General features: G+C 46.5%; 2 protein-coding genes across 2 annotated transcripts in view; one reads left to right on the plus strand and one right to left on the minus strand.

The window, feature by feature from the left end:
* Positions 1-16,244, plus strand: part of ISM1 (isthmin 1) — a 62,338-nt gene that overhangs the window by 27,220 nt on the left and 18,874 nt on the right. The window contains exon 2 of the mRNA XM_045529287.1: positions 10,292-10,528. Coding sequence (XP_045385243.1) covers positions 10,292-10,528 — 237 coding nt within the window. The remainder of the gene's footprint in view (positions 1-10,291; positions 10,529-16,244) is intronic.
* Positions 1-16,244, minus strand: part of TASP1 (taspase 1) — a 278,892-nt gene that overhangs the window by 15,493 nt on the left and 247,155 nt on the right. Inside the window, exon 14 of the mRNA XM_045529289.1 lies at positions 13,621-13,750. Coding sequence (XP_045385245.1) covers positions 13,661-13,750 — 90 coding nt within the window. The 3' untranslated portion in view covers positions 13,621-13,660. The remainder of the gene's footprint in view (positions 1-13,620; positions 13,751-16,244) is intronic.

The following is a 16,244-nucleotide window of genomic DNA, read 5'->3' on the forward strand; positions in this document are numbered from 1 at the left end:
TTATATGCATATATGTATTTGCATGTATACATACACATAGTGTACATATAAAATCTTTGAATTCATATCTGACTTTGAAGAAAAGCAAGCAGATTCAGAATATGTTCAGAAACACGATTGAATTCAAGAGAGCAAAATATTTGTGCGCCTGTGCCTCATGTCCTTCTGAGTCTTCTTTCTGTCCCTGCTTTGTAAGTCCCTGGCCTGTCCTTCATAGCTCTGTGCAAGTTAGCTCTGGCCTCAAATTCTAAAACTCAGGATTAAGTTAAGGGCAGACAAAGCCCTGCCCTTAACTTAATCCCAAGGCAGGCTTGCGTCACACCCAAGCAAGAAATTTATCCAAGTGTTCCTCCTAGACAAGGCCACCATTTCCCCCTTACAAGGGTTCTGGAAAATACAGTTTCTCCATCTCTACTATTCTGCCAGGGCTGCTCTTTGGTGCACTTGCTGGGAATTCAACAGTGACTCAGTCACAGGCAGGTGACAACAGCCATTGGCACCTCCAGCGTGGTCTCTACATTCTCTCTCTGGGCAAAGGGAAGAGCCAGGCACTGCTCATGACATCCCTTGGAGGCAGATGACTGTGCCGAGTCGTGCCAGGACTCGGGGTCACCACACCAAGTGGGGGGGCCAATGCAGGAACTGAGCCAGGGAGACCTTTTTCCGCCTCTGTCAGAGCTTCTCCTCATCCTCCCACAGCTGGGACCCAAACATAGTTCCAGAGATGTAGGGTGAGTCAGCTGTGCCACATCTATCTGGCACTGAAATCTTGTCATTCATTCATTCATCCATCTATTCCTTGGTCCATCCATTCATTCACAGGGGATTTGGTGAGGTCCTACTAAGTGTCGGGCTCTAGGCCAAGTGCTGAAATAGGGAAGTGACAGAACAGACATAGTCCCTGCTTCTGGGAGCCGACATCCTGGTAGGGGCCACGACAAGGAAGAAAGCCCATAACAGGACAGTTCCAGCTTGTGATAAATACTACAAAGGAAATAAGCAGAGTAACAGAGGGGAACGGCTGAGGGGCGGGAGGGACTCTATTTATACAAGATGGTCAGGGAAGTCCTCCGTCTCTGGAGGTGACATTTAAGCTGAGACTTGAAAAATAGAAGAGAGAGTGATGATGGTGGCCTGGACTAGGATGGTAGCAGAGGAATTTAAGAAATGGATAAAGCGCCCTTTTTGTTGTTAGGGGATACGAAAGGCCCTGAAGATGTTACCGTGGCTAGTATAATTTACTCCATTGTGCAGTCGAGTTCACAGTTCAATCACTATTTATATGTCATTTTAGCCAGAAACTGAACAAAAATTAATAAAAGTCGAATAGTGTATATAAAAACAAAAGAAGTATGTGTAAGGTAAAGAAATAATGCAGAGCAGGGAGGGATCAATTCCACTGAAGATCAGGAAAATCTTCACAGAGAAGGCAATTATCTAAATAGGGTTTTAAAGGATGCATAGGAGTTTTCTACATGGGTAAGGGAAGGAAAGTCTTTGCAGGTAGAGAAGACAGCCCTGTGTACAATAGCGTGAGCCCTTTTCCAGGATTCCAAGGGTAAGGTCCAGTTCCTTTTATAATCTGTTTTAGAGATACTTGGAGCAGAGAGATTTGCAGTAGGTTTCAATGAGGGGTCTTTGCTTTGTTGTGAAGAATCCATCTCATCACTTAGAATAACAGCTGGGCAAAGGGGCCCAGGCCACCCCCACCCCAGGCCTCAGCCTCTGAACTCTGCCGTCCCATGCTCTTTGGCTTGCCCGCCAGGTTTTCCCTCCCATCAGCAGGACCCCAGCCGTGGCCTGGGCCTTGGCTCCCCCTCATTCCACGTGGGGAGACACACAATCGCTGAAGCTGATGTTCACCTCTTGGGCCTCCTTGTTCTGTTCAACACCCTCCCCTTCTGGTCAAGGGAGGACTTGGATAGTCAGGCCAATTAGGCTCACTAATGATTTGGGGCCTCTTCAAATTGGGTCCTGGAAAACAGGTCCTAGACAGTTACCACTGTTTTCTTTTCCAGCAATGGAGAAAGCACAACTTAAAAAATCACCAATAATCTATATTTATTAAATATTTGCTCAAAGTTTGACTTAAAGGGGAGGCTCAGCTCTAATGTGGCCAAAGAGTAGGGACTGAAGCCCCCTGGTGGCCACCCCTGGCCTGTCCTTCATAGCTCTGTGCAAGTTAGCTCTGGCCTCAAATTCTAAAACTCAGGATTAAGTTAAGGGCAGACAAGGCCCTGCCGTTAACTTAATCCCGAGGCAGGCTTGCCTCACACCCAAGCAAGAAATTTATCCAAGTGTTCCTCCTAGACAAGGCCACCATTTCCCCCTTACAAGGGTTCTGGAAAATACAGTTTCTCCATCTCTTTACATTTGCAGAGATGTTTTAGATGCTAGGTGAAGTGTCTTTTTGGCCAAATTGGCTTTCCACTCTTGTACTCTACTTCTCGCACGTGTTCTTAGACTGGAAAGAATAATTCCTGCTTCATTTCAGTTCGTTCTTTAGCCTCAGAGGACATCAGGGATATGGGTCCTGGAAAGTTACCACTCTGTTTTCTTTGCTAGCGGGGGAGAAAGCACAACTTGAAAAACCACCAATAATCCAGGCATTTTCAAGATGAAAGCAGTCTACAGAATTGTTCGAGACAAACCAGTGAAGTGTTGACTTCCATTTTGTCAGCTGCCCCCGGAGCCTTCAGTTGGGACAGACATACGGGGCTGGGTGGCCCCTGCCTCTGCAGCACCAGCTCCCTGCCCCAGCGCAGTGCGTTGGCCGTTCTGCATTTCTTCTAAAGCCTGTGATCATAAGCAGGGTCACTCCCAAGCCCTAAAGTAAACATCCTTATGATACATTCTGCCACCATAACTAGGGATTCCTCAGCTATTAGTCAGACTTTCAACAGCAGGCTCCGTTCCCAAGTGGGACTGTGACACTCCTGCATTCTTGAAACATGATGAGCCTGTGGCACCAGCTCCCAGGTCTGTCTTCAGGGTCCCCCAGCAAAGACTGAAGCACATGTCTGGCCATTTCCCCTCTGCCAGGAATGGTTCCAAAAGAGATGCTGCATTTTCGGGCTTACTATAAAATAGGGCCATTGACAATGAAGAGGAATGATCACCATCCCATACGGGCAGAGCAAGAGCCATCCTTGGGTGTCCGTCCACATCCTCACAGGGCACGGTTTCTCCCCAGTAGATCCTGGCCACCTCTTCCCGACACTTCACAGAACAAGCCTCCACCACCCCGTGTTTCCACTCCGGCGCTGATGTTCTCCACCCGTCTCCCTGAGCACCAGGAACGAGTGTGCCCCCTTGAGAAAGCTGATTTTATGGTCCACAACTCATTTTATTCCTTCTCCTGCTTTCCTCTTCCCAGGAGCATGGGCTTCTCAATCATGTGTAAAGATAATCAGTGTGTCCTTTTATTCTTTTATCTCCCCAAACGGGAAAACTTTTGCTCTTCCCTTTGAAATACTACCAGTGGCATTCTTGAGCTTATTTTTAGACGTGTGGAAGTGTTCCAGACAAAATCGATGCCCGGCGCAGATAAAGCCCCAAATGTGTTTGTCGTGGGTAGAGGAAAACGGAGTGTTTTCATGTGGAGGGGCACAGCCGTGTGCCTGGGTGCAGTATGGCTTCCTCTCATCTGGAAGGAGGAAACCAGCATTGTCGATAATAATATGCAGATGTCCGGCCCCAAATGAGGACATATTGCTAATTAGCTATATTGTTAGTGTGTTTTAAGGAGAGAGGCTGCAGTGACGTTAATTATAATCTCTGTTGTTTGCTGTTCAAAGTCTATGAGACCAAACGCATTGCTAATAATATCTTCTTTAATATCTTCAATAGAAGATTCCTGGATTTTTTTTTTCCTTAGAATCCCACATAAAAGCTACATTAGGGGTAATAAAGCCTGTAGCCTGAGCCTAATTAAGACAAAATCTAACTAGGCCCTAGTTAGCCAGTGATAACTATAGCCATCATTATCATCAACTAGTACTTACTGGGTGCCCCCTGAGCTTGTGGAATTGGGGGGGGGTGGGGGCTGGAGATTTGCAGTTACGGCCTATTCTTGGCCCTCCAGAAATGTGCCATCCAGTCTGCCTCGAAGAAGTCTGCCTGGCTGTGTTAATCTGGGAACAGTTACCAGTTTTTGCCTTAAAAAGAAAAAGTAGTAAAACTGTCCTAGACAGACACAATTTGTTACTAGTTTGTGCCTCTTCTGGAGGTTCTGGAAGTGGTCAGATCAGTCCTGGTTTTCACATGCCAGCCTCTGGTTGGTATTTGTGGAATAGAGCAGGTGGCACTTTGCAAGCTAGGACAATGATGCTTAGCATATTTTTTCGAAAAGTGGATCCATCGCCCATTTCCACAGCTTGATCATCCCCCTCGAGGTGATCATCCTAATTTGCCCTGTGGCTTGACTGTCCAAAGAACCGCATTCCCTCTGCTTTGTGTTCATCTGCCTGTGCCAAGTGTCCAGCTGAGGTCTCTGGCCTTTCTGACCACTCTGGCCCTCGGGGTGGCTATGGCAACCTGCCTTGGTCATGAGGACAGCCAAAATGAGCAGGTCCAGCTATGGAGTGGCTGGAGGCAGTGGTTGGACACTTGGTCTTGGACCAGCGATATCCTCAGTATAAAGGACACAAATAATTAAAGCGTCTGGGTTTGTCATCTTCGAAACTGCACCCAGCCCTCAGATGACAGATTTTCTTTGCATAATTCATCTCAGCAGAGCTTTCCCAGGGGCATTCGGGGCCAGCTGATGAAAGTGAGAGAGGAAGGAGGAGACCCCAACACGGTACAGCTTCGGCAAAACTCCAAATGTCCCAGAGCATGCCACCAGGGAGGTGGCAGCCTAGTGGAAAAGTCACAACGCAGTGTGATAGAAGGCTCTCAGGCCAAAGGCTGGTGGGCCAAGGCCTCTGGGTACTGGGCCTGAGGTGTAGAGTATGTAACTCAGTTATCTCATACTGAGACAGCACGGCAGCCCTGGTCTAAGCCCCCCCACTGCAACTCTGAAATCTTTGGATCTGTAAACCTCAGGGAGTCCTTTCCCAGGGCTGCAGTCCTGGTTCGCCTCCCCAGCGCCCCTGCTCTCTTTCCCTGCTTCACCTGCTTAACTCTACTTGCCTTTGCAATCTCAGCTCAGACAGTACTTCCTCAGGAAAACCTTTCTCTCTTTGCAATACCAATTTTCAAACTGAGGAGTTTTCTAATACCTACCTCAAGTGTTAACTGTAGTTTTTCTGGCTTTCTGTTTTTTGTGAGTATCATCAGAGGCTCATGGATTTCACAGATCAACATGCATCAGTCAAGTACAATCTTTTTTTTTTTTGACCCCCAAATAGTGTAATCTTTGAGCAGTGGGGACCCGTGAAGCTGGCTCCTGTGCTCTCTCGGGCGGACCGTGTTAACCATTGAAAGCTTCCTTGCTTCACGGCACAGCAAAGCATCCCAAACTCATCTGTCCCTTCCCTGCCTGGGATCTGGACTCAGCCATTTGTCCAAGAAACTCTGGTTCCTTTTAGTGAGGACAAACTAAAATTCCCCGATAGAGGTCATTTTAAATTTTAAATCTCAAAATTTAGTGATTGTATTTTGGGTCAGTTTAAAGGAAATATTACAATACACAGCAAGCAGATTTGAGAAATGTTATGTGTAGATGCTGAGACAAAGGAAAGGTTCTTTTAATGTCTGCAAAGGGGGTAGAGGGTAGATTTGGGAGAGGATATTAGGCAGGCACGTTGGCAGCAGAGCACAGCATTTGTATCCTGGCTGCCACTGGGAAGTTCACCACAATGTCTCATTAACTGTCCTGTCAGTACCTCTGCAACTGGGGGTTGTGTTCAATTGCAAAGGACAGAAAACCCAACATAGAATTGTTTAGCTAAACAGGGCTTTTCACTTTTTTATTGGTTGTCACAGCTCTAAAATTAGACTGATAAGAGGGAACATTGCTACTGGTGGGGCAATATTGTCAATGCTAACGTTAATATTGGTGATAACAGCATCACTAGCACTATCACCGTTCCAGGGCTGCCATGTTCGCTCCACAGTGCTGTCAGGGCCCTGGGCCCACCATCTTGCAGGCAGCTACGCTCAGAGGACAGCCTTCATCTGCACATCTGCCAGCTTTCTCATGTCACCTCAGGCCCTGTCTCCTCATTTCAGGCAGGAGAAAGTAGAAGAGAAGAAAGGCAAAAAGCAAAACTGAATCTGCCTCCCTTTTATCTGTTCTATCACCTTCCACTGACCCCTCATTGGGCAGACTGTGTCACATGGTTATGTCCAGCTGCAATGGATGCTGGGAAATGTAGTTTTAGCCAGGCACATGGCCACCTGAACTAAGCACTGCATAAGAAAAGGAGGGGGAGGGACATTGGTTGACAATTGCCATGTCTGCCATAGGACTGCCATCTAGGGCAAAATCACAGGCTGCGAGAGCATGGTGTTTTTATTACCATTCCTGTTTTAGATAAGAATAGGTTCTAAAATAACGGGGAGATAGGAGCTACGTACAAAGATGGGCGGCACAAAGCAGTAGCTAGATAACTTGACGAAAATGGTTCACCTGATTCAGCAGTTGAACTGTATACATGAGCGTAAGCTGTATAGTAACTGTAGTCCTTCTGTTTTCCTTTTCATTGGTAGTCACAGCTCTAAAATTACAATCACAGGAGGGGACATTGCTACTGATGCTGCAGCGCTATCAGTGTTAACTCACAGATTGAAGATCAACTCAAAGACACATTGTGGGTAAAGAAATATTTTCCTAAACTGAGCAGGCCCCGTGTGTCACTCTGATTCAGGCAAAATGAATCCTACAGCAGCTTGGAAACAATGATGTTTCTTTTCTAAATTCCTGGACTTTCCTAAGCTGTTGTCTTCAGAGAAGAGTAATCGCTTATCTGGGTAAAAAAATAAACCATTTAAATCTTCATTGGAAGATCCACCCCTCCTGAGAAGCTTCACTCTGCTAGAATAATGTAAGTGGACTACTCAGTGAGTGACGTGGATGGTAGCTGGAGTGACGTCCTCAACAAAGACCTCCAAGGGGAACTCTGCAAGGAAGATATGCAGTGTGTCCCTTTTGAGAAAACATGATTGCCTACACTGTTAGCAGATCCTGTCTGTCATCTCCTGCCCTGGATTTAAAAATCTATATTACCAAAATAATGGGCTACTCCCAAATTTTGTTACTGATTGAATAAAATGGAGTTTCATTTATGCGGACTGTTCTTCGACACGCTTCCACTATCCTAGGCCTTCCAGTTTCTGAACAGATTGGGGGCATGCCATTGCGGGGAGCCAAGGTTTCTAGTTAAATATGTTTTGGAAGAGGTGCAAGAGTCATAGATATTCAGAGATTGCGATTAGCGTTTCTTTATTACTTCCCATCTTCCAAACACTTTACAAAACTTAGCCTTTGTCTGGGGGGCAGGGTGGCTGGAGAGAGATGGGGAAATACCACAATTGTGTGCATAACTGAAGCCAAAACATACTTTAGCCCTAGTAGTCTGACTATTCCCGGCAGAGGCACTTGTGGCCTGACTTGCCCAGCCAATGGCCCTAACTCTACGTTCTCTTCTCATGTGTAGATACAACCCAACCCAGGTAATCTCAGCCATCCTGCTGGGAGGGTACAGGTCTCTCCTTATTATCTGCCTGGCTTTACATGGGGGGTCATTGAGCCACAGAGGGTCTGAGGGGTTTGCTTGGTCTGAGGGTGAGCCAGTATCACTCTGTGGTGGTGAATCTCCTACCAGGAAAAAATCAAGAGTCAGAGAAATCAATCAGATTCAGTCCCTGTTTTTTCAGGCAGCTAAGCAAAATGTTAAATAGCAGCAAAAACACGTTTCCTAGTTCTTCTTCTAAAATATAAGTTTTAGTAGTAGTAGAAAGAGTACTTTATCATGGGGAAAGGAAAGAGAACTCCATTTTTAACCCGATTAAGCAGTATGTCTCAGTTGTTGCAGTGCAGTTAGGGCTTGATTTAAAGGAATTCCCTGAAGCAATTGGGAAGCAAATTCTGGGCCCCTTCAGGGACTTATAGCCCTAAGTCCTGTGCAAGAAATTCTCCATGAGCATCCAACTGTCCACTCTAACAACGTTGGAAAAGTTTTAGGGTTAGTGATCCAGGGAGAAAAGCAAGGGAAAAATTGCATTCAGTTATCTCCCCTTTGGGGTGTCGTAGAGAAGTCTTATGTTGAGGAAAGACTTAGCATGCTCTTTTCTCTCTCCCTCTCTCCCTCTCTCTCTCTCTCTCTCTCTCTCTCTCTCTCTCTCTCTCCCCCCCCCCCTCCCCCATGTGCACTGGACTCAACCAAAGAATAATACATTTGGCTTCTGTTGCATTGAGTAATGCTTCGAAATGTCAGGGCAACTCCCTCTACTAGGATGTGCCAGGAGACAAAAACCATGGCAGAGAGGTGGCTGGAAAGGTGAACAAAGACACTGCCCCCGGCCATATCTCCTGAGCCAAAAGGAAGGGCAAGCAAAAACATGCCGCAGAGCAGCCAGCTTTGCCCTCTGCCACTGCGGGTTGTAAAGAGGAGGCAGACAGGGTCTCTATCTCCGCCCTCCTCTTGGCCTCTTTGAACATTCACAAAGGTGGTCTGTGCACCGGTGAGTTTATTCCTCAGCCCCATTCCTGTTGAAAGAGGCATAGAATAATAAAAATCCATTCCCTTAGGTTAGCTCTCTAAGAAGACATGTATCTGCTGTGGGTGTTTTTTCCCTGGGCCATTTCTGACCTTGGGTACTCAGAGCCATGAGTGTTTCGATACCAGCTGTAACCCTTTGGCTGGGTCACAGGCATTGCGGTAGGGGGTGGGGTGTGTGTGTGGAGACAGTGTGCTGGAATATACACCCTCAAACCCCAAAACATGCCCAAGAATAACAAGAGCATTAACCGCTGACCCAAACACTGGTGAAATTCTATCTCCACTTCTCCCTCCACGAGTAAACATGAACAAGCCATCCCTGAAGGCTGGAGGAGGCCTCCAATGAGAGGTCCATGGAGCAGGAGAAGGGGGGAAGAAGGGACAGTTTGGGCAATGAGCCCAGAAACTTGCACACTCTTCAGTCTTAGAATAATTTCCCCCAGTGACAACTAAATAGAGACATTTTTGACTAGCTGGGGAAAAACAATGGACTTGCACTTTTCAGAATAAAGGGATTAGATGTCAAATGCCTTGTTGTCATTTTTCCTTTGGCTATCCCACTCTCTTCATCTTCTTCTCATGCAGTTCTTGGCTCCTTCAAGCTACACCAGCTTCACTGGCCATTCTGTAGCCAAGTTCATTCCCACCCTAGGACTTGGGTGTTCCCTTTGCTCTTCTCTTTGCTAGAATGTCCCTCCCCCAGATCATAGCAGAGTGCCTCCTTCTCTTGTCCAGATCTTGCCTCCAGTGTTATCTTCTCAGAAAGGTTCTTCCTGGCCACCCATCTAATGTTTTCCTCAGTCACTCTCTGTCATCTTCCTTATTTTCTTCTCAGCTGTTACCACGCTCTGATCTGATCTAATTTATCTATGTATTTACAGTTTATTCCTACTAACTCAATGTACAGTCCAAAATAATAGCTTCTACGTCTGTCTTGTTTATTGCTGTATTTCCTGTGCCTAGCATGTGGTTGGCATTTGTTGATGGATGGATGGATGGATGGATGGATGGATGGGTGGGTGGACAGAAGGATGGAGAGATGGATGAATGGATGTTTGATAGATGGATGGATGAATCGATAGAGGAATATATGGGTGGATGTATGGATGAACTGATGAACATATGGACAGACAAATGGGTAGATGGATATAATCAATAATTTGCCTCAAGTATTTTATCCAGCTTGGTCAGATCTTTTGCTCCATGGCACACACCAAAGAAACCAACTCTGGACACTAGAGGTGTAATTAATGTCAGCATGATTAATCAGTTGAAGTTGTGAGAAGGAAAACATAATTGTGTTCCAGGTTTAAATGAGCACCTATTCATCTTCAAAATAGCATTTTAGTTTTGATGTGCTTTGATGCTTAATAAATAGCCCATACCTCACTAACCCTCAGAAAATTCCCAGGTAGCACGCTGAAGGAAGTTTTCTGATGATCTGGCTTTTAGAAGATGGGGAAACTAAACCATGGGGTAGCAAAATGAGTTGGGAATATCATGATGGCTTAATTCCAGCCACTGAAATTGTCCTTGCTCCTGAATTTAATGAACTGTTAAGGGGGGCATTTTTTTCATCATGTGTCTCCTTATCATTTGTTTGTTTACTTGTTTGTTCATTTTAGAATAACCTCAACGTGGAAAGTGACTCCACTTCAGAAACCAGCTTTTCTCTCTCCAAAGAAGCACCAGGGGAGCACCCAGACCACCAGACTGCACACCAGCCCCTCCCCAGACAGCGATTCCAAGAGACTGGGCACCCTTCATTGCAAAGAGATGGCCCCAGATCCTTTCTCTTTGATCTACCAAACTTTCCAGATCTTTCCAAAGCAGATATCAATGGGCAGAATCCAAATATCCAGGTAATTCTTGGCAGCTGGAAGGTGGAAGAAAACGAAACAGTCCATCTTTTGTTTCCTGATCTGATTCCAGTGGAAACTGCAGCCTTATCTTACTTTCCCTCTTAACCCCTTAACCATTCCTGCTTATGACTGTGTGACCTCCACAAGAGCAGGGTTACGTTTCATCTGTGTCACACCCCTGATTGTGAGATGCACCATTATTGTGTGAACCATTCAAAAGGGGAAATCACTGATCATTAAAGTACGACACACCCAGAATTCTAAGATACATCCCAATTTCAGAGATGTTGAAATATAAAAACAAAGCAAAATAAGATAATATGCCCTGATGTTGATGAAATATAAGTAGCTGTAGGAAAGGGCCAATGTTACATGTGAATAGATTAGGCAGACCCGAGTATGATTCCAAAGCACTTTCTCTCAATGCCTCTCTCTAGCTTGCCTTGGACACCAGAAATTCCTTCAGCAGGTGACAAGCTTCAGTTGCTCTAAAGTGTAAATGACTAATAAAAAAAAATTTGTAAGAGGAAAGAATGTGAGAATAGAAGTTCCTAGGGGAGAGACGAATACCTTCCTCTAAGTTGGGATTGGATGAAGCAGAGGAAAATGGGAGGTTAGATACCTGAAAATAATAATTGTGATCTACAGTGAAATAATAATAGCTCAGTGTACTTTACAAAGCAAATATCGATCTCATTTGACCCTCCCAGCATTCTCATGAAGGAGACAAACACATGTCATTTTTTCAACACCATCCATAATGCAACAGGTACTCAGGAAGTTACTATTTGGTTTACCCAAGGACACATGCCTGGTGAATAGTAGTTGTAGGGCTCAAATCCAGTCTCTCAGATGCCCAAAAATACTTCCCCCACCAGTCTGTGTTTTAGAGACAAACTTCTAGTTTTGAATATTGCTTCTACCTCCTTCCGTTTCTTCCCGAAGATGTCTGAGAGAGGCTCGCCCCCTTGGGCAATCCAACCCCTACCCAGCTCCTGTCCTCATATGCCTGCTTCCATATTTTTAAGCTTTGTTCCCAATTATTTTCACTTGTGAAGAGGCAGCTTTTCCTTAGTCTTTCTCTCTGCACCAAATGCCAATTAGCTTGCATAGCAGGAAGTTCCAGAACCTGGCCTCAGAGCACTTGATCTTTAATTACATTCTCTCTCTCTCTCCCTCTCCCTCTCTCTCTCTCTCTCTCTCTCTCCTCTCTCTCTCTCTCTCTCTCTCTCTCTCTCTCTCTCTCTCTCTCCAGACTCTGCATCATACAGTTTTAGATCAGGTTTCCTTGACCAGAGCTGTTTTGCTCACAACACCAGTGTCGTGGTGGCTGACAAGAACCACTGAGAACACAACTTACTTAGAAGACATCAGCCAGCCCCTGGCATGTAGAAAATGCTGCATTAGGTTATGAGATAGTAAGAAATGTCAGGCCCGGTCCCTCCAGGAAGTGACATGGGCGGGAAGATCCCAGCCACCACATGTAAGACAGTGCTGGAGGGATCACAAAGACAAGAGGAAGGAAAGCACTGTGTCCCAAGGTGGGCAGATGTCAACAGATGGGGAGAAGTAAGGAAGGGCTCTGTGGATGGCGCAGAAGTGAAAAATGTTGTGGAGGCCACTTTTTGGCAACCCATGCACAGAAATCACTGCCTGACCCCATTGATATTTCTGGTCCATCTTGTATTTTTCTAGCTGATTAATTAGAAAAACAGGCCTTTTGTTCCAATGCCCCACTCCAGGAACTGGACACATGGCTCTCTGATAAAGAGCAATGGCTCCACTTGGGAGAGGTATAGATTGGCCAGAACAAAAAGACATGGGCATCTCTATACCACTGCTTAACATTGCTACGCATCAGGGCTTTGTTTACAGGTTTAGAGAGTTTACAGTTCCAGAACAGACAGCCCTCATCCCAAGGGTGCTTAGGCCATGCCCAGAACACTCTTAAGCTTGCTGTGGCAGCGTTTCTTCCCAGGGGCGGGAAGTGTCACTTGTGCAGCATGATGCTGAGGACCAAGCTATTGGGGTAATAGATTGAAGAATTACTAACGTGAAGTTGCAGGAAAATGCCTGGCTGCCCAGGAAGTGTTCCCTTGTCGAAGTTACTGGGTGCCTCATGCTCGACCTCAGAACCCAGTTTCGGGCACAACTTCTCAGGATCCCCTTTCTCTCTCCCAGATGAGTGCACCAGTCTGGCAATGCCCATCCCCGACCCAGACCCCGCTTGGGTGTTTTAAAAATATTACTTAAATGTTAGGGAAGAACAACGGCATAAAGGCAGGTGGGAGCCACAGAGCTGGGAACCCCAGATTACTTTCCCCCTAAAAAAAGGGGGGGGGAACTACCGAGCGCTGAGCCCTCTACAGCCCATGTGACAGATTGTCACGGGCTCAGTGGAGCAGCCAAGATGACAACTCAGTTTTCATCGTAACACACTGTGTTGTTGGCCGGATAGGAAGTGCAGAACGCTTTGGAGCATTTCCGCCCAGCTTTCCGAGGAGAGAGGGAGCTGTCGGAGTTGCAGCGTGTGGTAAGAACTAGAGTGAGATGTGGAATAAATGCAGGGTGAGTTGTGGGAGAGCCACACGGGGCTGCGGATGTTTGTGGCATGAGGGTCTCTCTGGCAACACCTCTTGGACCTTTATAAAATGCAACTTCCCCATGGGCGGTCACCAAAGTATGGTTTCAGAGATAGTCTGAGTGGAGATGGTTGGCTCTCATTTCCTCCAAGCCCCCAAGCCACCTGCTCGTGTCGGCATGTAACAGATGAAGAGTCACAACTAATGCTTTGTTGTCACTTTGTGTCAACCCTGCCCCAGCACAGGAACACAAAGTTTCCCTCCAGGTGGTGCTTCTGGAAAAGATGCTTTGGAAGGCAGGGTGGGAAGAGGAAAAGTGTCACTTCTATGAGGTCCCTGTATTTTTCTTGGGTTGCCCTTTGGACCGCCAAGATCGCCATAACTCCCAACAATGAAAGGTTCCCCACAGCTCCAAATATCGGGGTTACTGGCAGAAGGATTCGAAACCGATGCAGCTCCAACCTAGATACCTTTAAAGTCAAAAACCCAAAAAGGCTAGGCCAATGTTACCTTTTTGCCCACTGCCTGGGCAGGTTATTCCGTCTCTGCTTTATCCAATCCCCATGTCTGCTAACTTTCCAAGAGCAGTACAGAGCAGTGGGGGCAGCCAACGTTTTATTGCTCTGATGACTTGTTGGTCCTAAAGAAAAGAAAATTGAGCTGCATTTCTGGCCTTCTGTTTCTAGAAGACCACAAAAGGTTTGTTAGTGTTGGTCACTCAGAAAGATGTTCAAAGAAAGAAGGAAGCGGCTGCTACCCCAGGGAGCCCCTGCCGTGTGTCTGCATGTGTGTGTGCATGCCCGTGCGCACACAGACACACACACACACAGACACACACACACACACACACACACACAGAGCACTACCCACTGCAGCACCATGCACCACTGCACTTGAGTAAACCAGTTCCCTGGTGGTCCTTTAACATACGAGGTGCTTTTTAAAAGGGGATGATGGTTTCCGTGTTGGCAGCCCTCACCCCTTCCTTAGACCACTGCTCTTTTGTTGAAATCCACTGGTTTGACACAGGGCCGATTCAGCCAAGCAGACAGCCCCGCTGGTCACCGTGGGCCCCGTCAAAGCATTCCCTCTCCCCGGGTAGCGGAGTAGACGCAGGTGAAGGGCCCATCAGTCGGTCGGCTTCTGCTGCCAGGGCCTCTGGCCTCATCTGCCCCTTCCCCTGGCAACCTGCCCTTGCCCCCACCTAGTTATCCCGAGCTGGAGCTGGGGAGCTGAACAGGAATTCAACACCCCTCGCCCTGAACCCCCCACCCCTGCAGGCCCTGGTGGCATTTCCCACAGCCCAGGGCTGCAGCCGCTGTCTCTCCTACAGACACAGCCGCACCTTTCCAAAGTGACACTGCTGAGCCCGTGCAAGGGGCCACGTCCCTCTGGGGCCTCTTGACTTTGGGGTGGGAAATTCTTATAAAAGCCCCAACATCTGCTTCTGTAGAGCATTTTTAACCCCCAGAAGTCAGGCAGTGTCTGTCCCAAGAGAATCAGAATCTCTATTTTAAGACTGGCTTCAGGCTGTGGAAGTGAGTGGGAAAAAAAACCCAACAACGTGCAACATAGAAAGAAATGGCCTCAAAGTCCCGAACTGAATCTCCATGTGAAATTTAAAACAATACAAGAAGTTGAGTTTTATTAGGGGGAAAAAAATCATTCAGGAAAGAAAGTAAATCCCCCAGGACAGGTTAGACTTAAACTTTAGTATCCTTGGCTGGGTTTTTGGTCTGCAGCTGATGGTCAGATAGCAGAGGAAAAAAAAAACTCTCTAAAATGAATTCATTATCAGGCTTACTGCATCAGTCCATTACTACGGTAGCTATTCACAACCAAATGGTTCTCTTTTCTGGATCAATCTGAGATTAGTGCTCATTTCAACCAATATACTTATTTCTTTTTTTCCATTGAGAGGGACTTAAAAACAGCCTTGTAAAGGCTTTTTCTTCCTTGCACAGACTTATTTATATGGCCACAGGCCTCTTGGATGCCACAAGATACAATCAGATGAGTTGGCCAGGGCTACAAATGTCATATGTGCTTCTACTTTTGATGTCTTTTCCTCCTTTTTCTCTAAAATACTTTTGGAATGGCAGGTCTGTGTCTTGGGCACAGACCTCCAGGGACAAGCCTGTATGGCTCCGATTATCACGGGGTGCTGCTGTCCCAAGTCAGACTGACTTGTGTTTGGGATCAGGTGCCACCATTTAGTCAGCCAGGCTGTGGGTCACGAGTCCTCTCTGGGCCTCAGCTTCCTTATCAGGTCAGAAGGATACTACTACCCCTCAGCACCTACGTTGCATAATACTACATATAAGTATGGTTATCTGCAAGGATTAAATGAGAGCATCAATATGAAGTGCTCAGCACAGGGTAAGCTTCCCAGAACTGGTAGATGCTGGTTGGTGATGATCTTGGGGATGAAGGTGACAGAGGAAATGGGTATAAAAATAACTGAGAATCAGAAGCTCTAGTTTTGAGACCGACTCTCCTCCCTTTCCTGCTATTACCTTGGGAACTTGAATTCTCCCAGCCTGAAAATTGGGTCTCAGTTGTGTAGAACAGACAGTAATGTTTGGGCAAGCATGCCGCAAGTGGCCAAGCATTAACCACAGTTAGCTGGGGTTGCCACAACTGTTTTTAGAGCGTCAGTGCATCTAAGAGGAGGGGATTACGTATCTTCCCAGTGCATTTTGTGTTCTTTCTGTGGCAGTTGTCAAGGAAGGGGGGTGTGTAGCGTGGTCTGGATCCAAAACCTTTGCAGGAGACATGTCCCTGGGTGCTCTATGCTCCTGAGGAAATCGTCTTCCTCTCTGGGAAATGCCCACCCACACCCACCTGGTCCCCACAGCGCTCAAGGCTCAGAGGACCAACGAGCAAGAAGACCCTCGTGGGTTTGCAGGACACGGCCTCTGCACTCACCGGCTTTGCTTTATTAGCAGTTAGGCTGGGAATGGTGTTAGTTTCCCTACGGAAAATGCATTTCAGAGCAAGAGTATAGAGTTTGTTTCTAATAAAAGTATTAACTATCAAGAGAAGGAAAGCTGATCAAGGTGCATTGAGTCTTACTCTCCTTTTCCTGATTTTGGACAGAATTCTCCAAATTGGCACTTATTTTGGACTCTCTT

The sequence above is a fragment of the Lemur catta genome, chromosome 17 (genome assembly GCF_020740605.2).
Source record: "Lemur catta isolate mLemCat1 chromosome 17, mLemCat1.pri, whole genome shotgun sequence".
In the NCBI taxonomy this organism is placed as follows: domain Eukaryota; kingdom Metazoa; phylum Chordata; class Mammalia; order Primates; family Lemuridae; genus Lemur; species Lemur catta.